The sequence below is a fragment of the Haliotis rufescens genome, unplaced genomic scaffold, assembly GCF_023055435.1.
Source record: "Haliotis rufescens isolate VD_foot unplaced genomic scaffold, xgHalRufe1.0.p SCAF_50, whole genome shotgun sequence".
NCBI classification, from domain to species: domain Eukaryota; kingdom Metazoa; phylum Mollusca; class Gastropoda; order Lepetellida; family Haliotidae; genus Haliotis; species Haliotis rufescens.
In genome coordinates this window covers 470,639-489,116 of record NW_025964224.1, presented here as the reverse complement: position 1 = coordinate 489,116, position 18,478 = coordinate 470,639, and the positions used below count along the sequence as shown (strand labels likewise).

Here is an 18,478-nt window from a genome sequence, read left to right as displayed (position 1 = left end):
TATAGCTGGAATATTGCTGAGTACGGCGTTAAACAACAAACCAACCAACCAACCCATTCTTTGACATAGACTAACGATAGTCTTAGTGCTAAGATTGCTTTGTGAAACAGCCCCAATCAAGCTGAGACAGTCACAGCTACAGTTGTATTCAACAAGTGACTGTGGGCTGCTGTGGGTGTGGACAGGGACACCAGGGCGGGGACTGACCGACACAGACACCAGGGCGGGGACTGACCGACACAGACACCAGGGCGGGGACTGACTGACACACGTCTGTTCACACCCGTTACTGTAGCTGACCCTGACAACACAGGTCAAGCCAGAACAGAAGCAGAACTGGCTCCTGCTGAAAGCACATTCTTGATTTTCCCACACATGGACTTCCAGTGGTTCTTGAGTCCACACTATTCTCATTAACGGCCGTCAGCTGGACAGAGCTGAGGCAGGTGATGCAGTAAAAGCATGGCTGCTGCTTCCTTCTGTGATGTACTTCAGCACAGTTTGTTGCTGGGCCATAGAGTAGCTCGATGCTACATGGACCCGGGCTATATTCACTGCATCTTCTAAGGTGAGCTTTTCATTTTTTCTGCAGCTCTGGACTAGTTCAAGCAGCCACACATAAACACAGACACCTGCACACACATTGCTACAAGTGCAATAATCTGGACGCGACGTTAAACCCAATCTCACCTCACCTCACCTCACCTCACCTCACCTCACCTCACCTCACCTCACCTCACCTCAGTTAGCCGTTCTTTTTCTCGATGTCTCCTTCTTGATTACCCCTATTTGTTGCATGAGTGAGTTAATATTCCGGTTGTATACTAGCAGCCAATACATGTATACTGGATAGCCAAAGAGCGTCACCATTGTGCCTTTCATTTAACATATTGGCGAAGTTTGGAAAGATTTTACACCGATTTTACTAATGTGTCATACTAGCCTTTCTACAAGTGGCCTTCTCTAGCAGTAATAAACTCTCAGGAACGTCTCAGCAGGTTTTGGGGTTGTTATTACAAGGGGAGTAGGATTTCGGGAAGAGGGGTGGGGGGCCACTGGTTACTGCCAGGCCAAGATCTTTGCTTGCCGTGTATTGAGGCCTTAGGTTAGTCTGTCTTACAGACCCTGATACAAATAAATCAAATACAGTCCATGCAAGTCTATAATGTTTGGCAAGTCTAGATTACTGCAGTATCTGAAGAGTGTCTCTGGGCTCCTTTTTATTATATTTTTATTAAGATATGTTTATTAACTTTTGACCTACTGTAAACCTGTCAAGTTTTGTGCCAGTATACTGCTCACAGTAGTCATAACTAGGTCTGCAATGTTTTGCGACACCCTGTTAAGATTACCAAATATCAAAGCTATTTTTGCATTTGTTGTTTTTATTTATTTGTTTGTTGACACTGTGACCATGTGTAATTAGAGAAACAGGATGTGAGAGATTATTGTAGTTAATTATGTAATGGCTGGTTTGACAACATGTGGAAATAATTAAATTTTCCTTGTGTTCATTGAAATTCCTGCATTCTGATTAGCTGAATTGTTCACATGTTATTGCATTCATTTCCCAATGAATGTGAAAAATGAAGCCATCCCCACCGAGGCGGACTACTTTTATTACTACGGAATGTCAGGGAATCTGAATATTACAGTCGAGGGAATTCCCTTTCTGCTCACGTGTATCGTCATGCACAGGACATTTAGTGACTTTCATGCATATTCATTGTCCAAACAACCCTTTGTGACCGAAGTCTGAGACGGAATCAAACAGCAAACATGCAGGCTCGCTCTCCTGTTTTTTTCCCGCTTACCTCGGTTCCACAACTTTCTTGTCTTAAGGTTTCATTTCTAACTAGCATTTTTCCAACTGTGTCTTCCCGTTCTCTGGGGACTAATGTTCGAATCTGGCAGTAACTGATAATGTCATTTGAAACAGCCGCCTTCTCTTGGACATATTTGTTCCAGCTCGTTACAGTCTGACTGGTGCAGTTCTTCTCACCTCCTCCCTTGATTGACAGGTCCTATGAACATTGTTTTGATCATACTCTCCGTTGATTGGCTACTGACTGTGTGGGCGTGTCAAGTTATGTGCATAAATTAAACAATCACCTGATTAATGACACGCCACAGTATGTATTCCTACACCTGGAATGTTCTCGTCCTTTTTTCTGCTTTGATATATACAACTGTTTTTGGTTAAACTATTGTAGATAAAACATGTTTTCGTTGTCGAATTTAATTATAAGCATTGTATAAGTGTATTTTTTCAGTTCATTGAGGTATGAATCCAAACACGGATGTGCAAACTGTATGAATCCGCGTAGCAATGAATCGAAAAAAATTCACAGTCAATCCTCAGGTGAATGAAAGATATATGCCTCCTTACGTCTTTTGTTTGTTGTTGGACTGCAAGAATAACTGCACCATGAAACTATTGCGTTTATGTGTCAGTCGCGGTGTTTGCAGTACTTTCCTGCTCGCAACACTTTCCAGATTTACAGTATAGTCAACTTGACCAGTGATATACTCAATATTTTTGTATTTTCTTTACTACAAGATTACTTCATCATCAGATGTACCACTTGCCTTTATATCGTCTGTGTACCAAGTGTTTTGTATCATGGAGATATGTGCCGTTGTGAGAGGCATAACACTACAGAACTTGTACCATATGTCTTTATATCAATACAGAATGTGTACCATGTGTCTTTATATCATTACAGAATTTGTACCATGTGTCTTTATATCATTATAGAATGTGTACCATGTGTCTTTATATCAATACAGAACTTGTACCATGTGTCTATATCAATAAAGAACTTGTACCATGTGTCTTTATATCGATAGAGAACTTGTACCTTTTTCCTTATATCAATACAGAACTTGTACCATGTGTCTTTATATCATAACAGAATCTGTACCATGTGTCTCTATATCATTACAGAATCTGTACCATGTGTCTTTATATCAATAGAGAACTTGTACCATGTGTCTTTATATCATTACAGAATCTGTACCATGTGTCTTCATATCAATAGAGAACTTGTACCATGTGTCTTTATATCATTAAGAGACTGTACCATGTGTCTTTATATCATTATAGAATCTATACCATGTGTCTTTATATCATAACATAATCTGTACCATGTGTCTTTATATCATTACAGAATCTGTACCATGTGTCTTTATATCAATACAGAATGTGTACCATGTGTCTTAATATCATAACAGAATATGTACCATGTGTCTTTATATTGTGTACCATGTGTCTTTATATCTTAACAGAATCTGTACCATGTGTCTTTATATCATTACAGAAAGTCTACCAATTGTCTTTATATCATGTCTATGTGATATATAAAAGTCTATACTCACCCTCCCTATAATTCTCTGGTCTTTGAGTGACAACCATACTTGGTTCAATAAACAGAAAGTAATAGGGACAGAAAGTTGGGCTTTGTTTTAATCGGCCTACACAGAGAAGGTGAATGTGTCACTCAAGGATTCCACACCATCCTGCCAAACAAGTTGAATATACTCGTCAATGTTTTCAATGTCACTCCAATGGCAATACAGAACAGTGTCTACTGTTGTCAAGTTAAGATTGCAATCTGTTTGTCCTGTGTTTATCAGGGTCCCCTTCCACACACACACACACACACACACACGCATGCACGCACACACACACACACACGCACACACACACACAGACACACGCACACGCACGCACACACGCACTCACACACACGCACGCACGCACACGCACACACAGACACACGCACACACACATACGCACACACACACAGAGACACGCACACACACACGCACGCACGCACGCACACACACACACACACACACACGCACACAGACACACGCACACAGACAGAGACACGCACACACACACAGAGACACGCGCACACACACGCATTAAGTACTTCCCAGTATATAGGGGGTGTCAGTGTCACAAAGTTGTATTTCCTGCTCAATTGTTATTTTTCTGTGTATTTGGGCCAATATATATTTGTTGTGTTGGCTTACAAATTTTCTATGATTTCTGGTACGGGAGACAAAAAATAATAGGTCTACCTAGGTACCTTTTTTGTGTGATGTGTTGATGGACACAAATGTTTGTTTATGTTTTTTCATTTTCATATTTTCACAAACACAGGTATGTACTTACAAACATAATTAGTGTGAATCAGGATTTTGAATCCTAAGTCAGTGGATCTTTGCACTACCAAGGGACGCAACTCTGCACAGTAAACTCAGGCACTGTAGTCGGCTGAGCCAACCATGTCCCATATAATAGCACTTGTCTGCATTGTTTTTGTCTTTTTACAAGTTTGTAATAATTTATTTGTGTCTGTATCAGATCCAATTAACCTGGAGACAGAAATGAATGATGTAATAATCCAAGTTTTTTTTAATGTATTTAATCAGGTATTCAATGACAATATGTTTATTCATCCTAATCAGAATGAAGTCTTTATTGTTCGTAAGAATGTCGTTATTAAACATACTTGTGATGACACTGCCATGATTCTGTTGTAAATTCTTCTCAGAACAAGGATGATCAATCGGTGCCGTGTAACATCACGCTGTTCATGTATGACACGGCAGTCATGTGTGATGTCACGTTGGTCATGTGTGATGTCACGTTGGTCATGTGTGATGTCACGTTGGTCATGTGTGACATCACGTTGGTCATGTGAGACGTCATGGTGGTCATGTGTGATGTCAAAATGTTCATGTGACATCACTGTGGTCATGTACAAAGCACAAAGAAACATTGTTCCATAAGAAAGTACAAAAAGACACGTTCCACTATAGAGAGTACAATGATATATTGTATATATTATTCCACTATAAAAAGTACAGACACGTTGTTCCACCGTAGAAAGTACAATGATATATTATTCCACGATAAAAAGTACAGACACGTTGTTCCACCATAGAAAATACATTTATGATATTATTCCACTATAAAAAGTAGACACGTTGTTCCACTGTAGAAAATACAATGATATATTATTCCACCATAAAAGGTACAGACACATTGTTCCACTGTAGAAAATACAATAAAACGTTGTTCCTCCAAAGAAAGTACAAAAGACATTGTTTAACTACAGAAAGTACAATGATATATTGTTCGACTGTAGAAAGTACAATTAGACAGTGTTCTACTATAGAGGCAAAGAGGCATTGTTCATATAGAAGTACAAAGAGACATGTTCAACTGTAGAAAGTACAAGTAGGCAGTGTTCCACTATAGAAGTACAAAGAGGCATTGTTCAATGATATATTGTTCCACTGTAGAAAATTCTGTAGAAAATATTCCTTTAGATGCCATAGACTCTTTTGGAATATTTGTGACCTAGGTAGGTCGCCCCAAGTCCCTGACTTCATTGAGCAAACTTGGCACTCAAGAGAATATGACCATGTGATATAAACCTATCTATATCTATAAAGTGGAGGGATTGGCAAAGAAGCAAATTTTGCAAATGCCTCTCCCAAACATGATACATATACAAATTACAATGTATTGAAAGTGACATGAGAAAGAGCATACGTTATATAATTGACATTAAAGTAACATAATAATATTCGTTCTGTAGGTGTTTGATTACTCGATATGTTTTTCGTAACTACGGCTACGTTCTTATTTACATCCAGTACAACACCATCGCAGTACCATATAGCAAAGCCAGCATTGCCTTTAGAAAAAAAACTAAATCGGCAAGAAGACACTCGTAGAATGTAACTATATGCACTGATTTCAAAATTTCAAAATTTGTTAGTCGTTAAATGTGAATTACCATTTCAAATTGTTGGATTTTAAATCGCAGCCTTTTACGAAATAATACATAGTTTTCCTTAATGTATTGTTAAGGGACACGCGTAAGAAAGACATGAAGTGTATCTTCTGTGTGATAGCCACAACATCTCGGGCTGTCGGATATAAATCTGGCAAGATCGCTGCAGCCAAGCCTGAGACGGGAGTGAATAACCTGACAGAATCTTGATTCATAATTTACATCAAAGTATATACCATTCTTATCACTGATTTTTTTTTTATAACGGGGGCGGTGGGGCAGCCCAGTGGTTAAAGCGTTCGTCCGTCCCGCCGAATAGCAGAGTTCGATTCCCGACATGGCTACAATGTGTGAAGCCCATTTCTAGTGTGCCCCGACGCGATATCGCAGGAATATTGCTAAAAGCGGCGTAAAACCATACTCTGTCACTTTTTATAAATCTTCTAAATCTTCCTTAACTACAAGCACTAGTGTATTCAACAGGTAGTGAGTTCCAAATATTAGCTATATCTGGAATAAATGATTTGACAATTATTTGTTTTACACTTTATGTTTTGAAGCTGTGAGCAGTTTCTCAAATTATAATCACTTGCATCCGACACTATGTGGAGGTAGGGATGAGAGATAATCCGGTACTAGAGAGAGAATGACTATATTGTATGTAGGCTGTACATCCTGCAACACACCACTGCCGGGGTAGACATACATACTGGTCTACCCTCGGGGCGGGGTTGGGAGGGGGAGGTCAACTGAAGATGGGGAGCTACTTGTGGCCAACAAAGAGACGAGTTATGATACGGAGGAACGTGGTCTGTATCCTGACACTAATGACCTGTTGCAAGACGCCAGGTGGCGCTGTCCTCCAGATGGGAAATATACACCAAGCTTTGTGTGGTGCCGACGGGGCGACAGACTTAGGGGCATATTCGGGCTGGGGGATAGGCTGGGATATTATCGAAAGAAAAAAAAAATTAACCTCGGAAAATGATCATGCTTCATATTGTAGGGAATGAATGAAATTGTCAGCCACAAAATAATTCATTGTTGCAATGTTTTTTTTAGAAAAAAATATATTTGATCATAGTTTTAAGTAAAAATATATCTGGTTTAGCAAAATTTCCTTGAGGAGGCTAACTTGAGGTTGTCATCATGTTTGTGTTCAGCTAGCAGGACTGGTTAGTTTAGGTTGCTCGTTAGCCTTGCAGTCAGACTGAACATTGTGACAGACGGTAATCTGCTGTAGTACTTAAAGTTATCAGGCCGGCGTTATTGCAAAACGTACTACATGTCATGTTTGAAATAAACATCGGTAAATCGCAACATCCTTTAATTGTTAATAGTAGCTGAAATAACATTGACATGTAACCGAGGCAATCCTATCACAATCAACAAGTACCAATGCATCCAAGACATGATTTTCTTTACTGATAAGTGTATAGATAGATCGTCCCTACTAATTATAAACCTCAATGCCTGACAACTAGAGACGATAAGCGAGTGATCAAGTTGTGTTTTACGCAGTTTTTAGCAACATTCAGACCCAAAACCCCTTTAAAAATTCGTCCTAGTTCAGATCTTTTAGCAGATTTCGGCTCAGTGATTACCATCACTACGGTAACCGTCGATTAAAAACAAATATTTATACGAGTAAATACGGTTGTTTCTTTCCGTGCAAGAAACAATCAAATAACTTGTTATAGAAGCCCTGTGGTGAAATTACATATGACTCCGAAAACAGTCACGCTACAGTGGTTTAAAAGTTAGAAATTTTCCCGCGGTCTGATAAAAGAATGACCTACATTTGTAAGATGGCATTTCATTGGTGTGACAGTTTCCCTGAAATTACATCAAAGCAAAACGTATCTATGGAAATAAGTAGTTTATGCATGTTTTCTTTAATCACTGACATTTATCCCAAAATAAAGAATAACTAACATCCACTTATCATTTACTTTATCAGTGTATCAAAAGAGTAATACAGACAAAATAAGCCAAGGTCATCCGAAGGTCAAACATTTGACCAATCACAGGGAGTCTACTTTCGGAACATATCCCAGGCTGCCTTCTTTGTGCGCCATTTTCGTTCAGAAGGAGTGCGGATCTCCACCTAGAAAAGATGTCAGAACAACAACTGCAACAGAACTGCAACCAAGGGGTAAAATTCTCCTAATTAAGTTGAAAGGAAATCCTCGAACGTTGTTTTAGTGAAAATCTAGATTCACCAAGGACTGTTTGGTATTCTGATCTCTTCTGAGCACATTTTGTTCCGAGATCGTGCTACGCTTTCTCCATCTTCGGTTTCTTTCTCCTGAGTTCTAAAAATATTCTGAAAGCTGTGTCTGCAATTTTTTATGTTCAACTCAGGCAAATTCGCGTAAACAATTATGTTTACTATTGTGACCCTGATTAACTTTTTTTAAAAACAACGATCCCAATGAAGCGGCATTGTTTGTTTTGATAGCAGTGCCTTTTTTCGCCACATGGTCCTCACATGGTCAAAATATTTTGACGATGGACATCGAATAGCGGAAGAGTATTCTTTGCGAAGTACATCCTGGGTTTTGATATCACTCCACACATGATGTTGTTGTTGACGTGTTTATGGGTTGTTTGTTTGTTTATTGTTTCAGCGGAAAGAAAGTTGGCCTAGTCCTTGCCACACTGCCCAATAGTTTGGGTATCATAAGGATTATTAGTAATTTGCCATTTTTAAGGGTTATATTATGCGTTAGCATTATAAGGACTAGTGGAATAAAATTGGTAGTTTATATCTGTTGTTTTAAAGCCATCTAGATAAGTTCTTAATGATGTTTTCTAGTAATGTTTTGCCACACAAAAGACAGGATAACACTTTCTTAGTAAAGTACAGATCCTAGTAGTATTACTTCTTGGGGTTGAGTCCCACTCGGCATCATGTGTTCTTAGAATATGTTCCCTTCAAGATGACAGGTGTCTATCCACTTGCGCTGTTCTTTCTAGACTAGTATTTTTTTAGTAGTATTGTTCGGACAGTTTCAATGTTCAGTCATTGTTACAACTAAGGTAGTGTAATGTATGCAGGAAATGACTTTTAGAGAGCTTCTTGTCTACCAGGCCAGTTGTGGATGTGAATTTCTTGTGACTAAGGATGTCCCGATATGTATAACAGTACTTTGTTCATGATATGATACATATTGCTATACTGAATGTTTGGGTCATATTTGAAAATATAAAGGTCTCATTTCAATCACTATTCTTTATTTTAGATAATATTCGACTGCCAGTTACAAAAGGACTAAAACATGATTTCATTTTTAAAACTATGTACATTGTACAATGTAGATATAACATAAGTTATGATAAAAGTGATTATTAAAATGTTGATAGGACTCAATTTTGTTAACAAACCGATTCCACCAAGTTTTAAACGATACAGGATTAAAATATGAATTGATACATGTATGGTGTATCACATATTGTACCATATGAGAATAGTATCAATATATTGGGGAATCATCATGATCATGACATCCCTAGTTGCGACACATCTTCTGTTAAGTCACCAGTATTAAACCTTAATTGGATAAGGATTATTGCTGATTACAGTGTTCTGAATATTCCAGTTGAACACTATTGGTATGATGAAACCCCAGGCTTTCCCTAATACTCAACAGTTGCTTATGTCTGCAGCAACTTTTGCTTATTAGGAGTGGCTAAACAGTTTTCATTCTCAGTGACTTGGTTGAACTTCATGACATGTCTTTTTATCTCAATCATGTGGATTGATGTCAGTCACTGGATTGTGTGGTCCAGACTTCATTATTTACAAACATTTGTGATCTGGCTAATACTTACAGAATACAACATATTAAACAAGAAGATTGTCATCATACCCAAATATAAATGTTTCTCTATATCAATAAGCCACTGGCCTTGTCGGGCTCATATGATTTAGAAGCAAGGGTGTCTGAGAAGCTGGACTGTTGCTGACTTAAGGCCTGAAGATTATATGATAGATTCCCATCAAAATTGTAAATAGTTTGTACTCGGTATCTGTGGGTTTCATTTAAGTGACATGTACATCTTGAAGATCCATGGTAGAATAGGTCTTCAGCAACCCATGCTTGCCGTAAAGGGGGACTATGCTTGTTGTAAGAGGCGACTAACAGGATCGGGTGGTCTGGTTCGCTGACTTGTTTGGTGCATGTCATCGTTTCCAAATTGTATGGATTGATGCTTATGTTATTTACAGACAGCCGTCATATAGCTGGAATATTGTTGAGCGTGGTGTTAAACAATACACACAAAAAAAAAAATCAACAAACAATGTTGCTTTTTAGAACCGATGATGAATCTTGACCTATTATTTGTTTTTTGTCAGGGTGTTGATGAGATCAAGCCCGAGAACAGCGAGCACATCAATCTGAAGGTGGCCGGCCAAGATGGCAGCGTGGTGCATTTCAAGATCAAGAAGAACACACAGCTGAGGAAGCTCATGTCTGCCTACTGTCAAAGAGTTGTAAGTCCAGTGTTTGGTTCACAATAGTTCTGCTGTTAAGTTGGTCCAGTCTTTTAGTTCTGAAGCACTTTCCTAAGCAGCATAAAATCAAAGTCACAATAAACCCTTCTCTGGGGACATGTTACACACAATGATCCCGGCTGTTTGTAGCTGAACGTGTGTCTGTTGTGCGTCCCTCCCTTTGTCAATAGTGTCAGTGTATCAACAACCTTCACTTCAAATGTCTGGTTGGTTTGTGGCAAGGGAAGCAACTCAAACTCACAAGGGAAATGGAAATGTCAAAACATGTTACAATATTTTGGAATGTCAGAGGGGAGGTAAACAAGAGTTTTGATCTTGATTTACGAAAGTGACATATCATAAGGTAGTGATGTCTTTTTCGTGATGTTCAGTTTTATTTGCACTTACAGAAGTAACTTAAAAAAACTGCATGAGACTAAAGACAGTGCTAGAATTAGTAAATAGTTCACTGTGGCGAACCATCCCATTTTTTTATGTACCATAATATAAGCACACATACATCCGGAAACCCTTTATACCTACTGGGAACAAAAGTAATAGTTTACAGCAGTAGAAACTAACAGTTTCAGTCCACGAGTCCTTATAATGATAACCTATAGCAAAACTCCTAAAAATGGCAAATTTCTACTAGTCCTTATGATACCTTTACTATTGGGCGGCAGTTTGGCAAGGACTACAGGACTAGTGCCAATTTCTAACTCTGGTTTAGGAAACAAGTAGTCATCGAAGTAGTTCAAGCTGGGGGGGGCTTTATGTTCATCGATCGCATTATTGGTAATTATGTTTGTTAAATATGGCTTAGTTGACTAGATGGGTGTAGCCGCCTATGAAGATGCAAGATTGTCACACAGTTAGCCATTCGTGGAGCTCTCTTTACTGTTCCGACTGCCTCCGTGGTCTAGTGCTAGAGCGTCTGCCTGGAGGGTGGAAGGTCCGGGGTTTGAACCATGTCCGCTTCATACCAAAAGACTTCTTGTTACTCTTAGGGGCGGTCTGGTAGTCTAGTGTTTAAAGCATTCGCTCGTCACACCGAAGACCAGGGTTTGTTTCCCAAAATGGGTACAATGCGTGAAGCCCTTTTCTTGTGTCCCCTGCCGTGATATTGCTGGAATATTTCTAAAGGCGGTGTAAAACCATACTCACTCACTGTTACCATGACTGGCACTCGGCATTAAGGAGCTAAAACAAGGACTGACTGTTTTGGAGTCAATACTCTGTGTTTGAGGGGGGTAATCGTGTTAAACTGATGAATGTTATCTCAGTGGGCTTGCACTATAAAATTGGCATTATTTCGGACATGCACACACACACGTGGGGTATATGTATATATATGTAGTGCCTATCTGCATGATCTGGGTAATTGGTAAAGTAAGACTTTTCCATTCGTCTCAATCTGGAACCAAACTGATTGAACAAAGGAAATGTTAATTCATCTGAAAATACTAAGTCATTCATGAACCTTTTCAAAATTGGCATACCAAAAGACATACACAAAAATATACATGTCACTCAATTTGGGGTTTAGGGGAATTTGTGTGAGATGGTAGTGCTGGAATCCTACGATTACCTCCCTTGATTGTCCTTCTGTCTCAGCTGTAAAAACTAACAGTTTCAGTCCACTAGTCCTTATAATGATTACATATAGCAAACCTTAAAAATTGCAAATTTCTACTAGTCCTTATGATACCTTAACTATTGGGCGGTATGGACTAGTGCCTATTTCCAACGCTGTGTCTTGTATCCGTGGCGCCCTTTCTTGATTTTATGGGTGGCCCAGTCGTCTAAGGTGCCGCGATTCGCTGTGCAGAGTTGTGTCCCTTGTTCACGCCAGAAACCTATGATTGTGTATTCCATATCATGGTTTGCCCTGATTCTAGGTTTGTCAGCACCATACCTGTGCTCGTGGGTTTCACCGAAGTGGTAAACATCTGGGACCTGCATCACTTAGGGCTCTCCTCCCACATTAAGCTGACACGCCGTGATATAACTGGAATATTGTTAAAAGCGGTTTTAAACCCAACTCACTCACTCTTGATTTCATGCAATGGAGGATTTATTGAAAAACCCCTAAAGCAATGACATTGCTTGAAGCCTACTTAAAAATGAAGTTCATATTATATGACCACCCTTTTCTCTCTCAGGGAATTCAAGCCCAACAAGTGCGATTCCGATTTGATGGAAATCCTATAAACGAATCAGATTCCCCTTCTTTGGTGAGTATATCATTTGCTTAGTCTGAGATGCAACTGAACTCAATTGACAGAATCACAATTACTATATAGATGCTCTGAGGCTGATATTCAGTCCGCACCATTGTCAGTAACAACTCTCCAATTGAACTTTAACCATTAGTTAATCATCTTAGTTGATGTTGTGTCACTGTAAACAATCAAGGCTTTACTGCTTAGGTAGGACTCCTGAATTTACGCAAATATAACCTTAAAAATAGCCCAATTTTTTCTCCACTTTTATTGCCAAGGGCACTAAGTTTGGAGTCTGTTATAATCTATCAAGGGGACTTGATCCTTCCCTTGAACTGTAGACAAGGTGGGGATGATGTTGGGGAGTCACCTGATAATGCAAATCCTTGTACACAATACTGTAGACAAGTAGGGACGATGTTGGGGTATGTCCTTGTACACAATACTGTAGACAAGGTGGGGACGATGTTGGGGTATGTCCTTGTACACAATACTGTAGACAAGGTAGGGACGATGTTGGAGTATGTCCTTGTACACAATACTGTAGACAAGGTAGGGATGATGTTGGGGTATGTCCTTGTACACAATACTGTAGACAAGGTAGGGACGATGTTGGGGTATGTCCTTGTACACAATACTGTAGACAAGGTAGGGACGATGTTGGAGTATGTCCTTGTACACAATACTGTAGACAAGGTAGGGACGATGTTGGGGTATGTCCTTGTACACAATAGTGTAGACAAGGTAGGGACGATATTGGGGTATGTCCTTGTACACAATACTGTAGACAAGGTAGGGACGATGTTGGAGTATGTCCTTGTACACAACACTGTAGACAAGGTAGGGACGATATTGGGGTATGTCCTTGTACACAATACTGTAGACAAGGTAGGGACGATGTTGGGGTATGTCCTTGTACACAATACTGTAGACAAGGTAGGGACGATGTTGGGGTATGTTCTTGTACACAATACTGTAGACAAGTTAGGGACGATATTGGGGTATGTCCTTGTACACAATACTGTAGACAAGGTAGGGACGATGTTGGGGTATGTCCTTGTACACAATACTGTAGACAAGGTAGGGACGATATTGGGGTATGTCCTTGTACACAATACTGTAGACAAGGTAGGGACGATGTTGGGGTATGTCCTTGTACACAATACTGTAGACAAGGTAGGGATGATGTTGGGGCGTCGCCTGATGATGTATGTCCTGGTTTCAGCTGGAGATGGAAGATGGAGATTCAATAGATGTATTCCAACAGCAGACGGGAGGAAAGTGGTGCCACTGAGTGACTCGAGTCATGTGATTACCATTCAAAGGGTGTTTGCGGACCATGTGAAATGAAAACGGTGAAAGTGAAAGACTGAATACATCCGCAATGGATACCAGCCCTCCTCAGAAAGGTTGAATAGATCCACTCTATTCATTTCTTGTACAGTTTGTCATCGTCTTCTACTCTTAGTCATTTGTATCATGTTTTGTCATTGCAGGGGTTTCCGGGCTGGGGGTGGGTCATAGTCGTACTATTTATCTTTGCATCATGTAAAGCGATTTCACTTTATTCATCAGGGTTCGAAATTACAGCAAGTAAAAACTTTTACTGCTCTTCATTTATCTGTCATCCTCAAAGGCCAAATGAGATGTTAGATTCCTTCGTATTCCTACCGTAGAAATGAAGTTTAACCATTTCAACAAACAAGATATTTTTGATTGAACCTTATTTTGTGATCAGTTTCAGGGACTGTTTTCTTTCACAATCTAGCTACTTTTAACAATGCTAATTTCCAACCCTGATAAATTCATTGTTTGGCATTAAATATTCGATGTACATTTGTTTGCATTCGTTCCTCCTGGGTTCCAGTGTAGCCATGCTGTGTCAGTGTGTAGTACCCAGACTGTCAGTTTCACTAATGTGGACATTTGTTTCAGTCAGGTTGACCTGTTTCTTTTTTTATTTCAACACCAATGACCGACTCTCTCAAACTTGTTCATGCCAATACTTGAATTTTACCGATCACTCGGCAACTGGCCAACCAAATCAAAGATACAGTAGAAATCATTGTCTCCTAAATGTCAATATCACTGGTTGTCATTAAACATGTATCATTGTAACACACATCTTGTCTTTTGTCTTATTACTGGATCTGATGGAATATGAGGATGGGGGTCCAAGTCTTCCATAATTCCTCAGTTCACTGAACGGGGTTGTGTTATTATCCCCCGCCACGGAGTGGAAGGGGATATTGGAACGGGTGCTTTCCTTCTGTCCGTCACGTTTTGATGAGAACTAAAAAAGCATGAGATGTTTTAACCAAACTTGGCAAATAGATCAGTCTAGTGGTGAACTGGTGCCTTTTGATAGTTTGGGATTTTTGGAAAAAAATGTTTTACAAGTTTCCTTGGCAACGACTTTTGACTTATGCTGAAAATGGCAGTAGTGCGCGTTTTCAGAGCAGATCTTGAAAACCATACAATATTTCCTCACCAAACTTGTCATATTAATAGGTCTAGTGGTGAATTGGTGCCTTATGACTGTTTGGTATTTTTTCAGAATGTTCCCTTGACAAGAAACTGGACTTAGGCTCATACGTGTAGCATTCATTTCTGGAGCATAACTCTGAAACATGGTATTACTGTGTTCCAAGAACATTGTCCAGCTATGTGATGTATCTTGTCTCGCAGTATTGAATACTTTTCCTTTCTTGTTGGCAAATTCTGCATTATTGTTTAAGTAATAATACAACTCATCACAAATACAATTATGTACTCTATCATAAACTGAAGCCGTCATATATCTGGGATATTGTTGAGAATGTTGAACAGCAAACAAACTGCAGATGGCAAGTAATAACGTTTTTAGAGCTTGCAATTAGGCCATTTACAAAAAGGTCCAGTGAACATAGTTCACAGGGGCTAATGGCTTGCACACAACCTGACATGTCATATTGGCGTGGTATTTCATGCTCGTTTGACATTTGAATCGCAGGTTTGCCATGACTGAGGGTTAGAGGTAAGGTGGCTGCAGTGGTCCTCTAGACAACCAGCACGAGATCCTGTGTACAACATTCTGACCTCAAATCCCAGGGAGCCGAGAATATAATTCAAGCACACACTTTGAGCTTTAGGGTGTGGAATTGTCACATAATATGCACATTATGGTACGAGCTAGGGAAATATTTGAAATGTGATTCTCCCGTAAAGAATAAGACAACCAGTAGCAGGTAAGGTTGTTGGACAAGCATTTTTCTACACATTTTTTTCAAAACCAAGTCTTGTTTAAAGCATCATTCATTTCGAGAAAGCAGAGTACATCACATGTCCCAAGTACTGACACTTAACAATGCTTAAGCGGTCTTGTGAGGATTGGGTGGCAGTATGGTTGGACACTGCCCTCAGAAGCAGGCATATTCACTCTCATTGGTGAAGAGTGTCTGTTTAATTGTCTCACAGAAGCCATCCATTTAATTGTCATGGAATCAAAGGTAGCCTCAGGACTGACTGCACACACAAAATTCACCCAGTCTTGCACCCTGGGGATTCAAGGCAGAATAAGTCGGAACAAGTCTTGTCCCCAAACCATAGCGGTTGCCATGTATCAAACGTGTCTGATTGGAGCTTTGCCTCGATCAGCTCCAACCCTTGGTGTGTCTGCACCCATGTTCGGGTTTCCATCAGTCCCAGCCTCCTGTCAGGCACAGAACTGTGATGTTGAATTATCCTTCAGTGCAACGTAACACAAAACTTGCTCCATATTAATGAAGACACAACAAAGGAATTTTAATAATGATTTTTTAATCTGATAAATAAAGATGTGTCCCTTGTAGCTGCTGCCCTTCCTGTCTGAAGAATGATGGTTCACCATCAGTCAGAACAAAAGTACCATCCTTTGTACAACCAAGTACAAACATATAAAACCTCAGTATTATTGCCATAGAGAGCCTGTAGCACAGACAGGTGCTCTCAGAAGTAAGAAGAAAGCTAACTGCCGTACCTGACATACTTAATGCCCTGGGCCATCATGCTACAGCTCCTTTATTTACCAACTATGTGATATTCAGGAGAGGACATGTATTCTAGACAATGTTTGGTCGCTGCTTCAATACGTCTGAAAGGTGGAGCCAAACATTTTTCTTTAAAACAATTTTTTCAGGATGTCCAGAGGGAACAGTTCTCTCTTGCGAGTGCAAACCCCGCGACACAATTACTTTTTTAGTGAAAGGATGCACAAGACATCCCACGATGGGTCCCCTAGCGTAAATTCCGAATGTTTTGTATGTTGTTTAATGCAGCATGCGGTAATATTCTTTCGATATGAGGGTGGCCTGTAAATTTGATTGAGTTTGGAGCAGACAATCAAGATTATAAAGACACACTATCCAGCAAGTGACCAGCCGATCCTTTCGGTTGCATCTGACGACCAGCACAAGTTGCTGGGGACCTATTCCAACCCGGAATCCCTAGTGCTGCGATCACTTAACATTGACCAGAACACTACCATCAGTATATATCAAGTTATCTGTAGTTCTGCAACATGACAAAATTAGACAAAGACTCTGCTCTTTAAGTTGAAGCAACACAATGTTAATGAAGAATGAGTAACGAGTTGACTGTACAAAACTGTAGGTCTCATGGTGATGAGGGAGGTAGATTCTGTGGGTAGTTGGTGATGGGCTGTAAGCCTTCCTGGCCGGACCACTAAGTATGTCAAGTAAGGTCAACTGATGAGAAACAACAGATATATTACAAAACATTGGTCATTGGTGATGTAACAAGTCTTTCATGGACATGCTAGCAACACTTTGCCTTCAACCACATCTCAAGTTGCAGCAGGACCATTTGAGATGACGTAATGCTGTTCTTGTCAGTCCACACCTCAATTAGCCAGTGTGTCATACCTCCGAAAATTTACAATACCAGCATGCATCACTACCATAGCTTCGTTGAGCACAATTTTGAATGTGACGATGCTAAACATAGCTGTCCAATCAAATAACATGCTGAGGGAGAAATGTTAATGACAATGAGAAATGGAGATGTGACTACTGCAGCGAAGACATCCGTGGGTATTTATCGGGACGCTGGAAGCATGATGTACTGGCTAATCAAGGATGATTAGTTTAAAGCTTGGTCATCTTTGAACAACATGGCAGGACGTCTGCAAATACCAACACAATTTCAGATAAGTATAAAACAGGCAGTGTTCTCTAAGGTTTTGTGGACATGAATTCATGAAGGGGTGTAACTATTCATGAGAGTGTGAGTAATTCATGCCTTTAACACCGGTAACTATTCATGATGTTCACTATTTCATACAGTGACATCTTCAACCAAGGTGTTGAACAATGTAGGCCTAGCCATAATGGTCAACAAAGAAGGACGTTTACACAAGCTTCTTTCCACAGGGTCTTTGTTTCTGAGCCTTGTCACTTCTGTATTTTGTTCACAAATACATTCCTAAAATACAAGAGTACTAGTAACCATGGTAACTAAGGCTAAAAAAATAATAGTCTTGATTCTCAGGCACCGCCCGCATCATAAAGTCTGCTGCACGTTCCGTTTTTATTTCCATTTTTTAAATAAAATAAACAAATCCTAATACCTAAAAACAATGCGATCCAATATAGCATGCAGTTACTTCCCCTTACATGCGTACCGCTTTATTGTTCATCTGGTGTTATGGTAGTGGCAGCAATAGGACTTTTGCATGATTGTTTATGTGGGGAGGACTCGCCCGCACTATATTTTCAAAAGTCATAGCCTGAGAACCAGTTCTTTCATTTTTTTAAGCCTAAGCGTAACGATTTTTGTAATTCGATTACTTTAATACAGACTTAGGACAGTTGCAGCTCCATCACCAACACAAGAAATCCTTCAATGAAACCATTTCTACAATCAGATGCCTGTACAAGCATGACAAAAAGGAACATACACACGGG

The 18,478-nt window shown here is 39.7% G+C and overlaps 1 protein-coding gene across 1 annotated transcript; it reads left to right on the top strand.

Moving 5' to 3' along the window:
• The first annotated feature begins 7,842 nt into the window (after window positions 1-7,842).
• On the top strand, window positions 7,843-14,658 carry LOC124151385 (small ubiquitin-related modifier 2-A-like). The gene is made up of 4 exons (XM_046523806.2): window positions 7,843-7,971; window positions 10,177-10,314; window positions 12,477-12,548; window positions 13,762-14,658. The coding sequence occupies exons 1-4, from the start codon at window positions 7,933-7,935 to the stop codon at window positions 13,828-13,830; spliced, it is 318 nt and encodes a 105-aa protein (XP_046379762.1). The 5' UTR covers window positions 7,843-7,932; the 3' UTR covers window positions 13,831-14,658.
• Window positions 14,659-18,478: the final 3,820 nt, after the last annotated feature.

Excerpts from the sequence above, each read along its gene's own strand:
- LOC124151385 (XM_046523806.2), top strand. The coding sequence starts at position 7,933 with ATGTCAGAACAACAACTGCAACAGAACTGCAACCAAGGG. Across the intron at positions 7,972-10,176 it reads AACAGAACTGCAACCAAGGG|GGTGTTGATGAGATCAAGCC; the intron begins GTAAAATTCTCC and ends GTTTTTTGTCAG. Across the intron at positions 10,315-12,476 it reads CTGCCTACTGTCAAAGAGTT|GGAATTCAAGCCCAACAAGT; the intron begins GTAAGTCCAGTG and ends TTTCTCTCTCAG.